At 32.5% G+C, this 21,979-nt stretch overlaps 1 protein-coding gene across 1 annotated transcript; it reads right to left on the reverse strand.

Moving 5' to 3' along the window:
- Positions 1 to 3,141: 3,141 nt before the first annotated feature.
- LOC129227274 (protein BTG2-like) lies at positions 3,142 to 10,725 on the reverse strand. Its single transcript, XM_054861797.1, has one exon. The coding sequence runs from the start codon at positions 10,387 to 10,389 to the stop codon at positions 9,751 to 9,753; it is 639 nt and encodes a 212-aa protein (XP_054717772.1). The 5' UTR covers positions 10,390 to 10,725; the 3' UTR covers positions 3,142 to 9,750.
- Between the last annotated feature and the right edge of the window lie 11,254 nt (positions 10,726 to 21,979).

Raw genomic sequence — 21,979 nt, forward strand, 5'->3', positions numbered from 1 at the left:
AAAAACATATTTAAAGAAAATATTCACCTCTTCTGCAACAGAAACATAGTATAGTATGCGTAGAGTTTGTTATCTATTCTTCAAGAAATACTGGAACACTTTTGGCTCATAGTAAGATGATTTGAAAAAGAGGAAGATTTAATTTCAAAAAACTCCGATCAAATTTTTTTACAAAACTCAATTGACCTACAGCATATCTGGTGCTAAAGGGGTTACATAACTTAATACTATCTCTTAAAACCTTAAAAAAATTGTTTGTGTTACTCTTTTACTGAGACATAAAATATATATTATGCATAATGTTCTCTAAAAATGTTTCTAAATAAACACATTCTTATCTTTGTGTGTATGATTCAGCCAAGCGAAAGCTTCGTAAGACAAAAGTTCAATGATGTAAATTGTACTAAACCACTCAAAAGTAATAAAGAGCTAAAAAAAAAAAAACTTTCTTGTCAAAACTTTGAATAAAATAAAATGTAGCAGGACAAAATCATCTCTCAAAATAAACTTTTTCTCAAAAATTCAAATTTGCCGTTACAACTTGAATGATACCTCATTTTAAAGGTGAAGGTTTGCAGACTTTGAATGTGTGTAAATAATGCTTATATTCGCTACAGAATTTTTGTTTTCATTTAATGTTTAGGCAACTATCAGTTAGTTAGAAACAGTATTTAAGAAGGAAAATATCAAACATATCTCTTCTTTTCAGCTGTTTTATTTGCTTAATATTCAAAAGGTTCAGATTAATGAATAAAATTTTTTCAACAATAGATTTAATATGTCTAAAAATGCTTATGATTTTTTCTGACTTAATTTGGTACGTCCGTTACCAAATTTGGTTTAAAACGATGCCATAAGTTTATTTTTTAGCAGGAAACATCCAAATCAGACTTGCTTTTAGTTTCAGTTAAATTGCATCATACTAAAAAATAATTATTATTTGACGAAAATAATTGGGTTATCAATGGTAACGGACGTACCAGTACGTCCGTTACCAAAATTAGGCCTTTTTAGACCTTCCATTTTTTACATGATCTTAGATTATTTTTATATTCTAAATACATAAAGCATTTTGTTATTATCAAAATGTCTATCATTTTACTTCAAAATTTAAAAAAAGAACAATGAAAAGATTATTTTAGAAAGGATTTTTTTAGTTTTACGATTTAAAAAAAAATGCTAAAAATTTTTGGTTATACATATTGATAATTTTTTTTAAATGTCTATTAACAATTAAAATTGCTGAAAAAGCAACTAAAACCATCTTTAATTCAAATGCATGGTAAACATGGTTAAAGTATAGAAAATTTGAAAAGCTAAGTGTATGTGAACTAAGTTGTTTCACAGGTGAATTTCTTAAATTTTATTTTAAAGTCAAAAGAAAATTTAAAGTGCTCAATGGGCTAATGCTCAATATACTTTATACACTAGATCTGCAGATTAACTGAAAATAATAAAAGGTATGTGTTAGTTTCTGTTTAGATAGTGAAACAAGAAGCATTTATAGGTATCTCAGGTGGTGAAAAGTACATTTCCAGATGGAGTTTCTTCGTAGTTTCCTTGTACCGTTTTCAGGAATAGATAAAATAAAAGGGTAGAAAATTAAATGTGACAGCCTGTGAAGAGGAGGAAAATGATTGTAATGCTAAAAAATTATGATTATTTGTCCATGTTAAAGTTGTAATTAAATGCAAAAAACTGCTATTCATAGCTTAACTTACAAATCTGATGCGAGTGGATGTTGGATATAAAGGTAAGGGTTTATGAAAATAGTAAGATATTTATAGACAATGGACCAGAACATTATCATTGTATTACACTACTGCTTTAATTATGACTGTGTTAATACTATAGGTCTGTTTAATGTTTCAATTATTGACAACTTGGTTGGGCAAAATTTAAAAAATTCTTTATGAAAGTTTTGATTTAATCATACACACCTTTTTGTCAATTATTTTCATTTTTATGCTACATCATTTGGAAAAGGTACGTTTGTTACCAACACAAAATATTTTTTTTCATCATAATAAAAAAAAATTCTTTAAATGTTGTGATTGCTTGTGAATCTTTGTACATTTAAATCAGTAAGATAAAATTTTTTTCACTTGTGAGCTGTAGTAAATCACAGAATTTTGATCAATAGTAGCCTTCTTTCTATTGAAAGTCTCTTCCAAAAATAGTACGTTCGTTACCATTCGCAAAAAATGTATAGTTTTCAGATTTATTTTATGTATGAGAATGAAAACTTGTACATAGTACAAGGAAATGCTAGGCTTGATCAAAACATGCCAAAATTTTAAACAGCAAATAAACAAATAAGCTATAAAACATCATGATCCTTCTTTAGTCCAATTTGTAGCATTTATTCTTTCAATTGTCAACCACCCTTTAATAAGTTTATGTACCAACTTATTTTTGAAATGAGGTACCACATTTCACCCTCAAGTCCCGCCCCCCCCCCCCCAAGTCTGAAACACACATTTATTAAAGAAGAAATATTCTTTCCAAACCCAAGTTTTAAAAATTTTTCTCTCAAGAGCAGTTAGACCCCAAGCCAGTAGTGCAGCCAGAATTTACCTTTTGGAAGAATGGGATTTAACTCTTTGCCAAATATTTTACTGGGGTTGGCAATAAGTTGGCATAATAATGCAAGGGCTATGGGGGCGGGGGGGGGGGGACCATTCCCCATGCTGCAACACTGCCCTAAGCTCATGTTAAATTTTCTGTTGATACATTTCTCCACTTTCCTTCAATTGTAGAAAGAAGAAATACCAAGGTAGTTGATAATTTTTCATTTAGCATGTTTATAGTATTAATATCTTCTAAAGACAAGAATTTTTGATCCCAATCTATACTACAAACAAGCAGGGATGCTCATGAGCTATTGAATTTTAAACTTTTATTTGGAGGAGCTCTAGTTCTGGGATGAGACCAGCACTTGAGAGGGTGCACCACAGCCCTTGAGCGTGATGAGCATTCCTGAAATAAGCCTACCAACTTCACCCAAATAGAAGGATTCTTAAATTTTGAAAACGTACCTACAACATAGTGCATGGCCATAAAATGCTATTATATATCTGTGAGTGCAATGCAAAACTATGCTACATGGTAATTTTTAGAGAGAAAAAAAAAAACACTAGATTTACTTTGCTTTGTAGACATGCTTTATTTTTCACTGTACAAAACCTCCATTTAAGTCACTATACAAAGAAAAAATAGCTTTTTACAGTATTTGTACAGGAAGAATTGTACAGCTTACTGCCACCACAAAAAATGTATCATACACACGAGACATTTACAATACAAGACAGCCTGCCAGAGACAGTCTGAAGAAACAAGAAACTGCATGCAGTACCCATAATTGCCACCAGGCAAGTTTGTAACTTGCTTACGCTTTAATCTCCAACAAAATGAAATGTAAAAATCAATTTTTTTATTTCCAAACAATAAAGGAGTTCGTTGAATTTTCTTTCTTTTTTTCTCTTTGTGTAACAGATTATCTTTCACAATTTATATTTTAGGCACTACAACTTGCACAGAAATGCATGAGTTATCACCAACTTCAGCATCAATATTGAGGACGAATTCAATTGTAAAAAATGTGAGAAACACTAATTTAAAACTTGGTAATTCAAAACTTGGGAAAAAGAATTGTTTATAAAATCCTATTCGCATTGTAATTTACTATAGGCAAAAAAAACATAACATACTATATATAATTAATAATAATAAATTTAAAATTAAAAAAACATACAAAATGCAACATTTAAAATCCAAGAAAGAAAAGGGACTAAAAAAATAAGGACTATGTGAAAAGCTTGATGTGAATATTGAGATATTTTGCTCGAAAAAATATTTTTGCCTATCTGGGGGGAAAAAAAAGTTGTGAAATTACTACATTACTGTTGGATTTTTGCATTAAGTAAATTCAATTTTTGAAGCTTAGTGATATAATAATTGTTCACACAAAAAAATCTTTAATAGTCCTTCAAACAAATTCTAACAAGCATAATATGAGGGCTTACTGCAGTCAATAATTATTTAAGGACTGTTAGAGTCAGTCAGAAATAACTTTAAATTTCACTTTTATTAATATAGTATAACTATAGTATTTTGTAGAATATTAGGTTGAAAAAATAAAGGTTGCATTTTTTTAAGGACAGCATTTTACTTTTTATACATTTTTCACTATTACGGAAAGATGAAATATCAGTTTAGTAACTAGAATATGTTTTCTTTTCAAATATTGAATTTTAAAAATAGATTGTTTAATGACACATAATTTAGCATTATTGATGCTGCGTCGGTAACCTTCAATAGCATCTCCTGCAGCATTTCGAAGCTTAATGCACAGAGGTGATCTTCATCACAAAATCAGATTGATCACGAACACCTTATATTCATTTGGAGTATAAATAAATTGACACAATCCACAAACTCACTATTTCTAAAATGCATAGACATTCACTTATAGCAGGGATGGAACCGACTTAACCCGTGACATACTAGATAAGCAGAACAGGACCGGATGATTCACGATTGCAATGATGCTTGAATCTTAATCAGTGTATTTCATTAATTTAAATTACATAATCCATCAATCATAAGTTGGTTAGGAACTAACGATACCAATTAGAAAATTAGCCTATTTACCGGTGAGTCAAGGCAATTTCACAATCTAATGCAGATTATAAATTAATTGCACTTAAGTATTTTACAAGATCTGCAAGATGCTTCACGCGAGGAAGAATTCATGATCCGGTCCTGGAAACGAGTTGGCAGGTAAAAAGGTAATCTACCGAGTCTAAAATGATGAGTAAATTTGCCACTCATTTTAAGCACATTTACTAAACTTTTATTGATTGAGATGCCAACAGGCTAAAATCTATAGAAATATTCATAAAGGGATAAAAATTGTGCTTGGCCCTGAACTTTGATGAGCCAGTCCATCCATGATGTTAATTATGTAAAAGGGTGGCATAAGACATTTCTAAATGCTTATTTTCCCCGACTTTCTCGATATAAAAAAACCTACATTTTTGTGCGTCAATTTAAGAAAGATGCATTTTCTTAGGAATTACACTTGCCTTGCACACCGCAGAAATGCACATCCCATGCTACAAAATGACTAGGATGGAGTGATAATGTTAAATGGTTTCACTTAGTCCATATCTTTTTCACAGCAAAGCTTCTTTGATATAGGATGACATCACAAATAACAACAAATCAACAGCTCACACAAACGCAATACCTACTAATTCATCATCTCCACATAATTGCAGCAACAATGTAAGAATTAAATATCAGATGAAGTTCAACGTCTTAAGCTCCATTTGTAAAAGTCATGATTACCTATTAATGCCACAGAGGAAAATGAAATGGTGAAACCTAAGATCGTAAACAACAGCTGCCAGCAATAACTGTTCTCCAACATTACTTTCCAAACTAAATAGAATTGAAAAAAGTACAAATCGAGGTAGAGATAAAATATATAATGAATACATATTTAACTATCACCCATCTAACGAACATTAAACTTCATCCAATAGTTAATTTTATGGCACATCATGTGAAACATTACTTTAGAATTTAATGAAATAAATTGGGAACAAACTTACTCGGTGAAGCAGATTTAATATCCTTCATAATCCTAAGGGATTGGAAAAGAACTAAACAGTACTTCCAAAGCAAAAATCACAGGTATTCGAGTTTTAAATATTGCATTTTTTTTGCAAGGAAATAAATCACCGCTGAATATTCCAGTACTGGGCATGAGACGCTAATTTACAATCCACAAGATGATTGAAAAATCACTTATAACGTACACCTGTCATTAGAAACATGGCAATCCTTACATACAGTAAGGCTAAGTGCATAATTATCACAAGTTCAGGGCTGACTCCCAAGTGGTTCAGAACCTTACACAGTTTTTTTTTTTCAAAGTGGGAAGTTGAGATCACAATGTTACTATGCATACAAACACTTACAAAATCAAGATAAACTAGCATTAGAAAAACATAAATGACACCGTCGTTAGAATAGCTGAATATCAAAAAGATCTTTTACATACATGATTCTTTGAAGCATCTCTTTGAATATTCAATTACTCTAAGTCATGAAGCATTATTAAAAACAGTTCATACTACACATTTTCAGGTAATTTTAGGAGAGTTAATACTTGTCTTTCTTTAACTGTTCAATAGAATGTGCCCCCTCACACAATGCTAAGAGCACAATTTTACTCACAAAAATTTTTCTTTTCATCCCAAACAATTACACGATACTAGCTAGTAATTAAGAACTCTAAAATTTTCACTTATACTTCAGTAACTTATAATTCAGTATCAATAATTATAGAATTTGTTATTTTTTTTTCATGATGTGGTACATGTTGAGATGGCTGAAAAATGTCCCATTGCTGAAATAGCAGTTACCCTTTCTGCTCTTTTTTTTTTTTTTTTTTTAATTTGAGGTTTGATTGGAACTTTTCATGTTAATTAATGGTCTTTTAAATTTTATTTGGAGAAATATTTTATATTTCAACACTTTCGCAGAAGATCTCGCGCCAGCGCGTGATGCTAATCATTTGTTTATTTATTTTGTAAATAAATTCTACCCTTTCCATTCCATCTCAGCAAAGGGGTAAGGTATTAGCAACAATTGTTGATGGGTAAATTTTATAACCTGGCAGAATTCTTCTTTTATGATGTAATTTCATGGTTTGTTTTGTCGATAAATTAAACATAAAATTTTGACTTTTAACAACATTGATTTTGGCAACATTTTACAGTTTGTTTTGACTAGTTAAAGGAAAAAATTTGAAAACAAGTTACAAATAATCTGTGAACAATTAGTCAGTACCTTGTCTTGTACTATTTACTCTGCTTAAGGACTGTCATTTTCTTTGTGAGTAGTCAGTGGCTAGTAGCACCAGAGGGTAAAATGGCACAATCTAGATGAGAACATGAATTGGAAAAGGACAAAACAGTACATAGGCATAATTAAAATGATTGAAAATGCTTGATTAAAACACCTCACATAAGATTAAGTTTAAACTTAAAGCAAAATATGTTGAGAAACTGCAGTTGAATTTAACAATTTAATTTTTTTAATGCAATAAAATATACTTGTTTCTTCACTTCAAACAATGACATTGAAACAAGATACTTAGCTTCATACTTTTTTTTAAAATTCTAACTTTATTTTTGAATTATAAATTGATACGTGTACAAGTCTATTTAGGCCTTTTTTTTTTTTCAATGTTTGATTTGCAGTAAAATTTATATGAAAAATGTAAAAACACAATTGAAGAAAAAAAGCAGTTTTTAAAAATCAAATATAAAATATTAGAAAAAATTTTTTAGCAGCGTCTTAAAATTTTCTTTTTGTCACTTCTTTAAAATTAATTTATTAATTGTTTCTGAATTTGCTCTCCAAACACACTGTTGAAAAGCACAATTAGTTGAAGAAAATTATTGTAAATAATTCATTAAGAACATGCTAGAAAATTTTAACAGATTGATTTTTGATTCCACATCTCACAAAAATACTAGTAAATTTGATTTTGTTTTCAAATGTTTAAAAAAAACATCCGAAAGGAATGCTACATACCTACAATATTTAAGTATTAAAAGCATGTGTTGGAGTAAAAACATTAGAAGTTGATCTTATTACAGAATTTTAAAAATAAGATGTTAATCAAAAATAACTTTAATAATAATTGAAAACTCTCTAAATATGAGTTAATTAAATTTTAAATAGATCGGAACAAAGTGGCTAACTTCGGTCAAACAATGCATATCAGAAAATCAAAGAATAGTTCAATATAAAAATTCATAAAAATCAAATCACAAAACAAATGCTAAAATATATATGAATACAAACAAAGACTACTTGCACCAATGAATTTTAAAAACTTATGATATTATACAATTGGAAACCATGCAGAGAACAAAAACATAATTGACAAAAAATGGGGGGAAGGGGGGGGGGGAATACCACATAATGGCAGATTACAATTAATGTGAAAAAAAAAAAAGTCTCCCATCCCTGCTGGAATCTAACTCATAGACATAACTATCTTACTACAGGTCTGTCTCTACTTAAAAAAGAAAATAATAATAAAAATCAATGGAATAACAAAAATCACAATATAAAATAAATTGTGCTGCTGACTTAATTTTCTTAACTTACAGCAGGGAGAATTACACTTACAGTAAAACATTAAGCAGTTATTTTAATACTGCAATTTTGTGAAGAAAAAAAAGATTGCAAAATATCCTTTTGGAATGAGAAGCAGTATATATATGCATGACTAGGTATTTATTTCTTTTACATAAAAAACAAAAACTTCAAGCTGATTTTTAAAAATATTTTCAATATTTTTAAAATGCCTTAAAAACTTGATGTATATTTCAGTTGCTTTAAGCTTTCCATATAGGATTACATTGGAAATATTATATCTAGTTTTCTTAAGGGGAAAAAATTGCTATTATTTTTCAGAGACTTTAAAAAATATATAAATGGTGCACATATATAGATGATTGAAGACAATAGCACTTCAAAAAACTAGAGAATAAATCATTTTTCATAGTTACATACAATAAAGTGGATAATTATTAAATATTTTCAAAATTGCAGTATTTGCAGATATTAAAATTTAGGCATGCAAAAAGAATAATTTAATATATTTCATAAGAGTAGAAAATATTCCATTTTGTTTTTCCAGAGCAATCATTTCTCAAGGAAAATCAAGATCGTAGTTTATCCATTCCAGGTCGATATCCAGAGTAATCAGTCCTGTGTGTGCAAATGCATTTAATAAATCAGGAAAGCAAATAACTTTTAAAGCTAAGAAATTAGCAAAGATAGTTCATTTTTTAGAAAATTTTTACCCAAAAGTTAAGCAGCCTCTTTTATTTTGTTAAAGTTAACACCTTCTTATGATAAATTTCTATACTATGGATAATTGAAATTTTTACTTAATTGCCATTTTTGTACCTCTTGCTTGAATTTTAAATTTTGATGGAACTGAAAATCATACTCTGCTCTAATGAGTTGATACATTAATTTCGCAATATATTTTAATTTGGAAAAAGAACTTTTTAATCTTGTTTAATTATGCATTTAAATATGCACAAGATTGATTTTTGCATCAATCGATAACCAAATAAGCACTTTGTTTACATTAGTTTGAAAAAAAAAAAAAAAACTATTTTAAAAATTAGGTAGGTAATTTTTATTCATTTTCAAGACTTTATTGGTAATAGGATAAACATTTCTGATTACAACAAATACGAGTAGAGAAATTGTTAACTTTACCATTGTGTTAAGAGGCAACTTACTTTAGTTAAAAATTTTAAAAAACGACCATCATTACATATGTGAAAATTTTAGCTATTGTAGAATTTTGTTTCACGGGAAACCAGCTGATTATGGAATTATCACATAGGTGGTCCCTTGATTAAATTTTACTTTGTACTTCCAGGATCACGATAGTCAAGATAATTTTACCTCACATTTTATAGCATTATCACTCGGATGCTAGTTAAAAATGGCCAAAGAAAATTTGGCCAAAACTTCTAAGATGAATGTGATAAAATGTATCAATGATGGTATATTACAAGTCTTTTTTGTTTGTATTATCGAAGATCACAATATATCGCATTCTCCAATGGAGAACGGATGATGGTCGTTTGGCGAGGGGAAAATTAGCATAATTATTATTTTTTTTTTGCAATTGAATCGCTTTTAGCTTGAAACGTACGTTGAGAGTTCGTAATTGATGTTGCGAGGATCCATGATGAATGAGTCCCAATTAGAGCCTGTTCCCCGCATGCTTTCTTTGCACGAAGGCATTCGATCGAACACGGGAGAGGGCGGCGACATACTCATCGGACTACCACAATCATCCTCGGACATGGAGTTGTCGGAATTGTCGTTCCGGTTTACAGTTATCGTGACAGTCCTCGTAGGGCTCCTATCCCAAGAATTTGAGACTTGGCAAGTTTTCTTCACAGTTCTTTCGTCGAAGAGGACACAAATGCTGCCATTCTCGCCGATCCTGTACGAGACCTCCTTGGGGTCGATCCACAGTGTCAGCTCGTCGGGAAAGAGCTGCCGAAGTTTCTCCTCGTCAAATCCGCATTCTAATCCAGCCTTCGAAATGATGGGATCCATTTTATGATTGATCCGGATGCATCTGTATCCGCTACCTTTGAAAGGTTTTTCGGGAAACCAGTGTTGTTGGTAGTGATGACAAAGCATATCTTCCAGCTTGCTGCAAAACTGTTCCAGTTGGTGAATGTTCATGTTCTGTACGGTATCTCCCTTCTTCACCCTCAGGAGATTCGTCAGAAAATTTGCAGCGCTTTTGATTTCGACTCTCATCTTGACGGTCGGTTGACTTTTAACTTGACGCTTTCGAGTTGCCTCTGGATGGCCAGCTTTGAAAATGTTATGATCGTTAAGCCTAATGGCTACTGCTGCTGTGCGCAAGCTTCGCAACAGAACGTTGAAGGGGGTTGAATGGCTTTTTTTGATCTTCAGCAGATTAGCTAAGCTCAGTGGGCATCACAGTTACAAGTCGCTCTTTCTTTATCACTTGATCGATCCTATGCTTCCGTAGGCTTGTTACCCGGCAATATCTGGACGGCAAAATTGTTAACACAGCGGCTCTCTCAAGCCCGCCTGCGCAGTTACCTCTTTCCTAGTTGGAGACAGTCACGAACTGAGACGTGGGCTGGGAGAGCCGATATACAACCCCTGCTTGATTTCCGAATCCGCGTGATGTCACAACACGCCACCGCACGGAGCAGCCAATGGCGGCTTGAGAGGATTATTTTAGGACTCCGATGCTGGAGCTTGATTCGCTGAAACACTGAAGCGTCTGGTTTCGCGGAAGGTTACAGTGTTATTTGCTTGTATTTGCGGAGTAATAGAAAAATCGAAGTGTGTTTGGGTTTTAGACTTGCTGAGAATCAGGTTATGTTAGCAGTTCTTGAATCGATGCTGTTTTTCGCTTGTTTCGTCTTTTAGATTTTTTTTTTTTTATTTTAAAAACTTTAGGTTTCTTTCAAAACAATTGTTCCATTTGAAAAGATATTTAAATTTTTTATAACTGTACAGCATTTTGATTTTTTGTTTGATAAACAAGAAATTAATCATAAATAGTAAACAACGTATTCTTTTTATTATTTATTTAGTTTTACGTTGTCGATTAAAATAAAAAATGAACAAATGGTAAGTTCATCGATAAATTTTTGAAACTGCATTTTATATTTTCGTTGATATACAAAAATTTGACTTAGTTTTCTTCATGAGATTTCATTTATTTTTACTTGGTAAGTTACTACGACGCCCGTCTTAGTAATTCTGCTACTGGAATGAAAAGAAAACTTAAAACACAACTTTACGTTTTGTTACATGCTTAAATATTCTTAGCACTTACTTCTTTTTTCATAAATTATTTTATTTTGATGCTTCGGAAAAATGGGAGAGAAGTGAAGTTATTCAAATAGTGAAGTTTACCCATTTTTCTAGGTTCCGGTTAAATTTCTTATGATACTTATTTATTACTTTATTTTACGATTAATCTTTTTTTCCGCCCCCCCCCCCCCCCTATTTTTAAAATTTCCTTCGCAGTGCTTAAAAATTCATTCATAGTTATTTCTTGAATTAGTTTTTGTTTAAGCGTTAAAACATTAATATCTCAAGCAATAATCGCAAAAATTGAATTATTTTATGAATGTTTTAATGTTATGGTTTCTCAAGCGGGGGAAAGATTTATTTTTAGGGAGGTGCCCGTGCTTTTTTTTTGGGGGGGGGGCTTTTGCTCGAATGGGGGTGGGCACCCCTGGCAGATTATGATAATTTATTGAACATAAGGGTTTCAATGAATATATTTCTCAAAACTTGCTTTACAATTTTTCAAAATTAAACGAATAACCAAGAGTTAAGATATCAATCAGTTTGTGCTCACCATATTAGAAATCCAATCACAAAACTAATTTTTAGTCAGTTTAAATTGAAACTTGTGATTTAAATGTTAAATTATACAGAAAATTAATTTCCTTCTCAAAACTCGCTTTAAGGAACGTAATAATTTTCAGAACTAACTGGAGTTAAAAACGTCGATCGATTTGTGGTCAACGTTTTTAGAATTCCATTAGAATTCGATTATTAACAAATATAAAAAATATTATATTGATCCTTAATTATTACCGCAGGTTTAATGATGTAACTTTTAAATCATGTTGGTTCACATCATGAAATAACTATTTGACTGCAGTAGTGCTCCCAGAATACAATTCCATTAAAATTGCCTTCTACAAGGCAATAGGCGGGATAGAGTATGAATCTATAAGGATAAATTATTCCCCTTTTCTTTATTTATTTTCTTTTCTTTTTAAATTTTAAGAAAGTTATCTACTTTTGAAAAAAAAAAAACGAAAAGAGGAGTAAAATTTTTATTTTAGCAGTCTTTTTTTTTTTTTTTTGAGCAATTACGATTGCTTATTGTTTTCATTTGACCGTCCTTGATGTTTGGTTCCTTTTTCAACCCCACCGTCCTCTGCAGGCGCGGTTCCTCCTGTCCTGAGCAATGTCCCTCGGAGCCTGCGTCTCTTGGTCGGTGGCGTCCATGTCCTACACACAAGCACGCTCACACACACATACGCGCCTTTATACACACACACCAACGTACATACACACAGATCTACGCACACAAACAAGCCTACACATACACAATTATACACACGTAACCGCCTTAAAGGAGGGGCAGGCTTCGGGGGACAATAGCCGTTTCAAGAAACTAACTCCAATGAGTAGGGTCCTGTCGCAACTCGTGATTGCGAAAAACATAATTTGAGTTCAGAATTCAAATTAATTTTCTTACTTTTTTTTTTTTTTGTCTTCAAATTTTGTCTCAGATAAGTTTTCTAAACTAAATTATTTATTGGTTCCAAATCATTACAGTAAATGAAATGACGCGACTTTGAAAATGTGTAATTTGATTTAAATCATGAAATCATTTATTACAAATTCATATTGACTGAAGTATTTTTTTTTTTTTTTGAACCTGGTACAATAACATTTTCTTTTTGGCTGTTTTTTTTTTTTTTTTTTTTTTTTTTTTTAATTTATTTTTAAAATCTCCAATTCATGCTACGGAGTAGTTTACTAAACTGTTTTCGCGAACGATGTTTCAAAAAATATATCTCTCTTTGTGGTAAGTATCTCAGGGAGAAGTGACATTAGTTTTGAGGTATTGACAATTTAAATTTTTAAACCGGAAAACTCCTGTACTTCAGGGCCAGGTGACGTATGTCCGAAAATGGTGAGTTTCAGGTTTTGCTGCATTGAGCCATTCCAACCTAATTCTTTAATAACAAAAAATCCTTTATAATTATTTACCAGTCTTGTAAGAGTGCGAGCCCCAACCTTTGTATGCACCTGACCCATTTTTACGCTCGTCTGCAAAATAGTGATGATGTGACTTGTGTTAGTCTAGCTGTAGAATGGGGTCGTTTCCGAAATTTTAAAAGTATTTTTTTCTGAAAGAGCATGCTTCAAAACGTAGGATCTGATCATTTTTAAAATAATTTGACTAAATTTAATATTATGAAAAAATATTTTAATCGGTGCGCTTTCATTGTTTACGCTTCGGCCGATGACATAGTAAATGATGAAATGGCCATTCACTGTTGCCATTTGCAGAGCAAAATATTTAATTCGCAGCTTTACTCTCATGTGTTGCAACGATATGGTTGATAGCAAGCGTAGAGTGCAGTACTTATTCGCTTCTTGATTATCATAACGTGGAAACGCGGTAGACAGATGCGCCAAAGTACATCATTTGTGACGCCATAAAATCCACGCCTCATTTTCAAAATTGGACATTTAATTACATAAAAACAATAACCCTAAGCGTTGGGGAAATGATTTTTTTCCCGCTCCATGCTATTTTTTTCTTTGCTTATTCTATCAATTTCAATGATTAAAAATGGTACTTTTGACAAAAGGAAACAACTCCATTATCACTTCACAAGAACTACTGCAAAGTAAAAGCTTAAAGAACGTGACTTCATCCAAAAAATGAAACAAAAGAAAATGCAGAACTGGAACTACCATGACACACGTATGTTTCTCATCGATTTTTTGAGAAATTAACACGAACGAGGCTATATTTGGAACTTTTATGCACTTATTGGACTTCTTCCTTTTTTCTTCCATGTGAACAAAGAAAGTATATCCTTTGCACTTACTGTTGCATTGATTTTCTATTATAGAGACTCTTTTCTCCTCTTTCAGTTATCCGCTCCACTATTATTTTCTCTTTCTTAGTAACAACACTGTTAGAGCGTTCCATGGTGAAAATGAGATGTGAGGATCTTTTTCCTCCTTTTGCCGGAATAAAAATTAATACCTCTCTGCGCCTAATTGATTTTTTTAAAAAAAATCTTGGTTTTCATTTTATTTTTACACAAAATTCTTTTTTTTTTAATTAATGTATTTATCTAGATACGTAACGTTTGAAACTGTTTTTTTTAAACAAAATATGCCTCTTTCATCTGATGAAAAAGACACGTAAAAATAAATTAACAAACAAAGTAGCAGCACCTTTTAATCAATGCAAAAGCAGCTAGTCTACCAGTTTTTCCACAAAAATTCTTTAAGTGTTTTCAAAAAAGAAAAAGTTACAAGATAAAATAAAAAATTGAAATGAACACATTAAATGAAATGCATTTTATCATAATAAATAAATAATAATAAGTTGCTTCCTTCAGGGTAAAGCGCCTCCAATTTTATTTTTCCCTGTTGCCAACAATTTAAGAAAAAAAAAATTAATTTGAATTTTAACCTCTTGAATTCAAATTATGTTTTTCGCAATCACAAGTGTGTGTATGTCGGCGTGTGTGTTTGTGTGTGTGGGGGGGGGGGTATGTGTGTTTGTGTGTGTGGAGGCTATGTTTGTTTGTGGGGGGGGTGTATGTGGGTGTAAGCATGTGTGTTTGTGGTGTGTGTGACGGCTTTCGCTGGAGGAGCAGCATCGTGAGGCGGCCGGCCGATGCGACGCAACGGTGGTGCTGGCGGAGAGGAAATAAAATCATAGCACATCAAAAAAAAAAAAAAAACGGTCAAGTGAGAACAATAAGCAATCGTGATTGCTCAAAAAAGTTTAATAAATAAATATATGAGTAAAAGGTCCTCCTAAATAAATAATTTTCAACAGAAATAAAATCGTCTACAATTCTTTCTTTTTGTTAAAACATAAAGCATTCCTAATTTCCTTTTATTTTCCTTTGCCAAAAGAGGAATATACAAAATAGTTACACTCATTATTTCACAGAAAAAATCTTTGCGCTTTGAATTGATTTCATTTTGATTACGTCATATTTATATATCTGATCTGCATCAACGTTAAATCGGCAAGAGACACAGTTTCGATTTTGTTGGTCACTTTTTTACCTACTTCTAGAAACCAAAAATTTAAGATCATATTCAGTATCAGCAAAAGTTTTTCAATTTTTTGGTAGTAGTTATATTCTCGCTACCAAAATTTTAAATTATCTGTGAACACAGATTTAAAAAAAAGGGGGAGGGGGGAGCAACATATCTTATCCGGATAAAAAAAAAAAAAGTTCTGTCGTTCTTGCACAAGGGACCATTAGTTTTCCCTAGACACATTCAGCCTAGATGATTTTAATCTTTACGCGTGAGTCGCCAAGTTTATAGTCTTGGCAATTCGTTTATGATAACTCTTCAGATCTCGCCCTAGCTTATAATTTGTCTCCACCCTGCAATAAAGCCACTCCATGCTCGACCCTACTGGTTGACTCAAGCGAAGAAAAAAAAACTGGAAATCTCTCAAGTGAAGCAACCCCTCCAAGTGTCTGGGAAGGGCCATATTTACGTCTAGAACCTAAACAAGTGGGCCCCATACATCAAGGGGGTACGGGCTCACCGGATGTGACCCCAGGTCGCTTCAAGAACTGCAGGGATTTTTTTTTCTTTCCTCGAATGGAAAAAATGTTTCTTTGGGCAAGACATCTCATTGGATTAGAAAATGGGGATGAAAAATTGTAGACGCGAGAAGTTGAAGGTGTTTCAACCTAGCAACAGGAATGGTCGTGTTTTTTCTTATCTGAAAATACAGAAGCGAATATGGTTATCTTTTCATTTCGTTCTCGAGCATGCTAGGGCAGACACTTTGGGACGATAAGTGCGTTAATTTATGTAGGTACGTATTAGGGAGTCTCACTAACTTCGTCATTTGATAATCCGGCAGCCTAAATAACGCATTACTCAAGAATCCGGCAGTGTAGCTTGAACTTCAAAAATCTGACCCTCAAAATGTTTCGAAAAAGAGTTTCTTCGTTTTTATAAGAGCTTGCAGGGCCAAAGTCAATTTTTTTTTTTTTTTGTCTTGTTGTGAAGGTCCCAAAATTGGTTTTAGCGACTGAATGTGTTTCGAAATCTAATCCAGTGCTGTAGTGCTGAGTGCTAACCTAAGGCGTATCCGCTGAGGGGGGTGAGGTGCAGAAAAGTGCTGTAGTGATAATTTTTTCAATAATGCTGGAACGAAAGAGTGGACATTAAAAATAAATAAATAAATAAACCAACGTTGTGTTAGTGATAGCAACACCAGACCGAAAATACAATTCTGTTAATCGGTATATATTTTAACGTGGTGCCGGAATATGGGTATTAAATCAGTATTGGGACTTTCTCAAAAAATATCAAAAACATATTGATTCGTTGCCGTGTTTCACAATTTTGCAAAAAGTGAATTAGTTGCTAAAATTTATTATGGGCAAATCTAAAATGAAGAAACAACTGTTATAATTTAATCAAATCAATAAAGAGTAAGATACTTATTCATCTTAGTGCACAAATTTTCTGAAGTTGAAAATATACTCTCTGAATTCACGCTGGTCAGTGATATTGTTAATAATGAGCGATAAATCTCCTCTATTTGCCTCTCGAAGTCCTTTATCTTCAAATAAGTCGGTCTCTTGCGTGCTTGTTTTGGATACATCTAAACTCATCGTGCTGTTGGAGTGCCAACCATTTTCAAGTTTGTTGCCTCAATATCAGGAATTAACTACGGTGAACACTTGTTTTCGGTTCAGAACTTGATTATGGCACATGGCAGTACTTATTTTTGTTCTAGAAGCAAGATGAAGCAAATCGCCTTAAATGCATATAAAATCACGCAGGTGCAGACAGTGGTTTGGGGTTACGAAAAATCCCTTTTGTTAAATAAATGGAAAAAATATAATAAAATAGAACTGCAAATGACAAAACTACAATAAATCTTGACTGCAGTAGCAGTAAAGTATGATTTAAAAACGTACGAAAGGCAAACATTTGCAAATTATTGCAGTGTCTTTTTTTTTTTTAATTTGTAAATTTAAATTCTAACAATTTGTAACATTTACATGTGTTTAATTATCTGCTACATTTCAGCCCAAAAGTATTTGGTTTTCTCTAACAGTAACAGTGTTATTGAAATATTTTATAATGGTTCGTCTGAAAACATTATTTATTGTATTGATAGAGACAAAATATTTTGGACTCCGGTCAATAAATAAAAATAAATAAATAGCTAAACAACTAAAAGGAAGTTTCTTCGTCAGTGACAAAAATAACTGATTTTTGAGGAACGGTTGCAAAAATTATGGTGACAAGAATATCACAATGTTTAACACAACTTTAATATCAAATTGAATTCAAAATATTTACCTTATAGACTTTATTAGATTCAACGTAAACGAACTTGAGTGTTATTTTATTTCAGCATTAAACACAATTAAAATAATTGAAATGCATGAAGAAAAAAAATGACCTGAACGCAATTAAAATTTACGATACGTCATGCTGCGTTGTTAAAAGAATGAGTTTGCTTCTTTTGTACCCTAGCCAGATTTTGAGTATGAGTTTATATTTCTCAGTGGCGTAGCTAGACCCGACTTTCGGGGGGGGGTTACTTCTTTTATATATATCTATATATATATATATATATATATATATATATATATATATATATATATATATATATATATATGTATATATATATATATAATATATATATATATATATATATATATATATATATATATATATAATATGTATATATATATATATATATATATATATATATATATATATATATGTATGTGTGTGTGTAATCGCTTGGAATTTTTTTCCTTTTCTTCTTTTTTTTTCTTTCTCTTCTCTCTTCTTTTTCTCTTTTTTTTTTTGAGACTAACTTTTCGGGGGGGGGGGGTTTGTCCCCAAAACCCCCCCCCTTAGCTACGCCCCTGATATTTCTTCTTTGAAAATGACACTTTGCAAAATGATTCATATTCTAAATATATTGCATAATTCTAAGCGCACGATTCCAATGAAAATAATCACTAGCAGACGAATGGGTTATTTCAACGAACACATTATAATAAGAAATGCGTTTAATTCAAATCTTTACTAATAATAAAGCTGGAAGTCAATGTGTCTAGATCTCTGGATCTCTGTTACGCGCATACCGCTTATAGGCTGTTCGGTCGATTTTCATGAAATTTGGCACAAAATTAGTTCATAGCATTGGGTTGAGCACCTCGAAGCGATTTTTCGAAAATTTGATTTTGTTCTTTTTCTATTTCAACTTTAAGCCCATTTTACCGAGCAAATTATCATAACATGGACGAGTAAATTATCATAACATGGGGGAGTAAATTATCATAATGTGGACGAGCAAATTAACATAACATGGGCAAGTAAATTAACATAGCCATATTGGCGAGAAATTTATTATCCATAATTTGTAAATATACAGGCGAACAAAATGAATTTTTAATTTTTCTACTACGGGCAAAGCCGTGTGGGTACCGATAGTAAAATTTAAAACTCAGACACAATGAAAAAGACTTAATTTTCAATACATCATGCCAAATTATTAAAAGAAATGCGTTTGATTTTTTTTCCAGCCAGAATTTGTGATGTGTTTACTAATTCAACTATCTATGTCGAAAAAATGACACCCTGCAAAATGATTCATATTCTAAATCTATTGTAAAACTCAAAGCGCAAGCTTCGAATCAAAATACGCATCCCAGCTTCCATTGTTAGCGGTTTTAAAACAGGTGCAAGCTGTGAATCAAGGCAAAATAGAGATTGTATCTCTTACGTCACCAACTACGTCATAAACGCATTTCCCATATATGGAATTCTTCGTGAGTGATTTGTTAGCCCAACGGATAGAAAATTTATGCCTGATTTTCCCGCTGTTTCGCAGCGTGTAGCAAATGAAGCGTTAGAAGTCTACCCCCCCCCCCATTTGCGTATTAATGCTCTGGGTAGGTAGTTCATCGCTCTGTTGCGTTTTAGCCGTTGAATAATAATCGGAAGCATTAGTGTTTACTGAAATATTAATAAACAGAGAAGTGCGTTACAGGTTACAATAATATTTTACAGTTTACACGTTTCATAAGTGAAGCGAGGCAAATTTGCCGCCTGAACTGCCTTCGGAATTATTTGTTTAATGTCACAAATATGGGTTTCAATAATAATTCACGCAGTTTGAGTTTACTTAATTAAATATGGGAACTCGATTAAATTCGGAATTGAATGTTCGAATCATTGCCAAGAACGAAACTATCTCTTTAGTTTAGAAGTACAACAAGAGCCTGAATTATTTAATAGGCCATATACGCCGTGTCCTAGGGCCCCTACTTTTTGGGGGACTTCCAGTGGCTGAAAATGTTTTAGCCAATGACTAAAATTGTAAGGTTCCGACTACAGAGCCCCCCCCCCCCCGAAATAGTATTTGGCCTCGGGCCCTCCAATGTTTTAATCAGGATCTGAGTACAACAGGGAAAAAAACTAAAAAAGTATTCTAAGTCCTGTTTACAGAACTTGAATTATTTTTCTAGTCTTGGCTTTTAAGCTCATTAAGTCTTCCAATAGTCATTAAAAAAATTAAAAAATAAAAAAAAATAAAAAAAACAAGATTTAGTAGAACAACCTTAAGTAAACGTAAAAAGAACAGTATTTTTCTTCTCTGTAAGTTAATACCCGTTCAATCGGAGTTTGTTTGTTTGTTTTTTGAAACCTCTTTCTCTCTTTAGATGGAAATGCACATTTTTCTCAACAAACGATGTTTGTTTAAATTACGGTATTTCTAGAAATAATGCTTCTGTGAAGTATTGTTATGTTACAGCTTACAGCACATGATACACATCACCAATTAATTTTTAAATAATGTTCCGTGTGTAAAGAAGGATCTTAATAAAAATGGCGCTACTTTAAATTTCTACTAAATTTCACATTTTAAATGCCATAATTAGATAGACTCGTATTTATTTGAAAGGGTCAAATGCTGTCAGAGACAGAGCCAGTTGCCGAGACAAGACTGAGAACGAATACCAGTTTTCTTTCCTTTCTTAATTGTTGGTTTTGAAACGGAGTGGTTTTTTTTTTTTTTTTTCTTTTCTTTTCCAGTGTCTCAAGCTCCTAAATGATAATTGAAGGGGAAAATATGCTGCATTGTATCCTGGCCCGGAAACTAAGCAAGTTTTTTTCTCCCCTTTGTTAGTCGTCAACATGTTATCATGATAAAAATAAATAAAAAAGTGACTCTCGCCTCTATAGTGTTTAGCAACAAATGGCTTAAAAATACTTGCATTCTATCTTGATCTCTGTTTTTATTTGGTATCAGCATACGCGTTTAATTTTTAAATTGATTTAATTTTGTAGGTGAGCATTGCTGATATTTACGTCAAGTCCGAAAATCTCTCATTGAAGAATGAAGTTAACACAGTTGTTATTCCGATAGTTGGATCGGCATATCGTAAAAAGGAGAAGGAAAATTGCGATTGTTTTCTTCATTGATAGAAGCCCCAGCACAGCCGTGAACTCTGTTTTGTATGTTGTGGTGATGGCTGGTAAAAATGAAAATTTTGAATTCGTGAAAGTATATTCGATTTTGTACCAATACAGTCATTCAAGATGGAACTATAGTGTTGCACTTTTGCAAAACGAATACCAAAGTAACGCGCCGCAACTCAATTCAGCTCCATTACCCTTCCCTATTACCCAAAAAAGCGGTAAACCAAGGACGGATACAAAAGGGAGGAGCTCTTTCGGATTTTTTTTTTTTTTTTTTTTGTTTCATGTAACTCATCGGAACTTTGTACAGGAAGTTTTTCGAAGCCTCAAAAATTGAATTTTTACGATCTTAGATGATATTAGATTAGATTTGGGGGCTCTCCCCTAGATAGTTTTCTACATTGAAGTCCAAAGCAAAAAGCAACAATAAGACACCATTGATGACTTTAAAGGGAAAAAAAATCCTGTTCTGTACACTCCTCCGGAAGGTTTTGGAAGTGGGAAGTGAAGGAGGGGGGGAAAAAAACCTTATTTGAGACGAACTTTCATGATGCTTTGAGGCGGAGGTTTATGAATTTTTAAAAGGGTAAATATCTGAAATCGATCGCCCCCTCCTTGAATACGTTCTGGATCCGTCCTTGAGGTAAACATTGTCAATGTCAGAGGTCAACTTACCAAAGCAGCACAATATACTACTGCACTGGTTAGCTGAGCTCTAACATTGACAGTGTTTACCTAATTTTGGAGAGTTCATTAAAAAGAAACGTGTTATTCTGGAAGGTTCCCGGGTTTGATGCTAGCCGATTGAAAATCCTCCGTGTTCACTAATGGTGACTGGCGCACGTTATTTATGTTCGTGGACAACAAGTCCTCTATGTGCCCATCCGAAATCAATACCTATTGGGGTGATGGGGTTGCTCGACTCCTGGTCTGGACCAGAAGTAAGCTCTCTCCAGGACCCTATCCAACCGGTTAAACCATGTGTAGTGGCTGGGGATGAGGGACCATGAAGTGTAGTGTAGTGTTCCAAATTTGAGTTGGAATATTTTTTGCAAAACTACTACGGAAATAACCTAACTGAACTTAGCTCCAA

This window comes from Uloborus diversus, chromosome 8 (genome assembly GCF_026930045.1).
Source record: "Uloborus diversus isolate 005 chromosome 8, Udiv.v.3.1, whole genome shotgun sequence".
NCBI classification, from domain to species: domain Eukaryota; kingdom Metazoa; phylum Arthropoda; class Arachnida; order Araneae; family Uloboridae; genus Uloborus; species Uloborus diversus.

Excerpts from the sequence above, each read along its gene's own strand:
- LOC129227274 (XM_054861797.1), bottom strand. The coding sequence starts at position 10,389 with ATGAGAGTCGAAATCAAAAGCGCTGCAAATTTTCTGACGAATCTCCTG.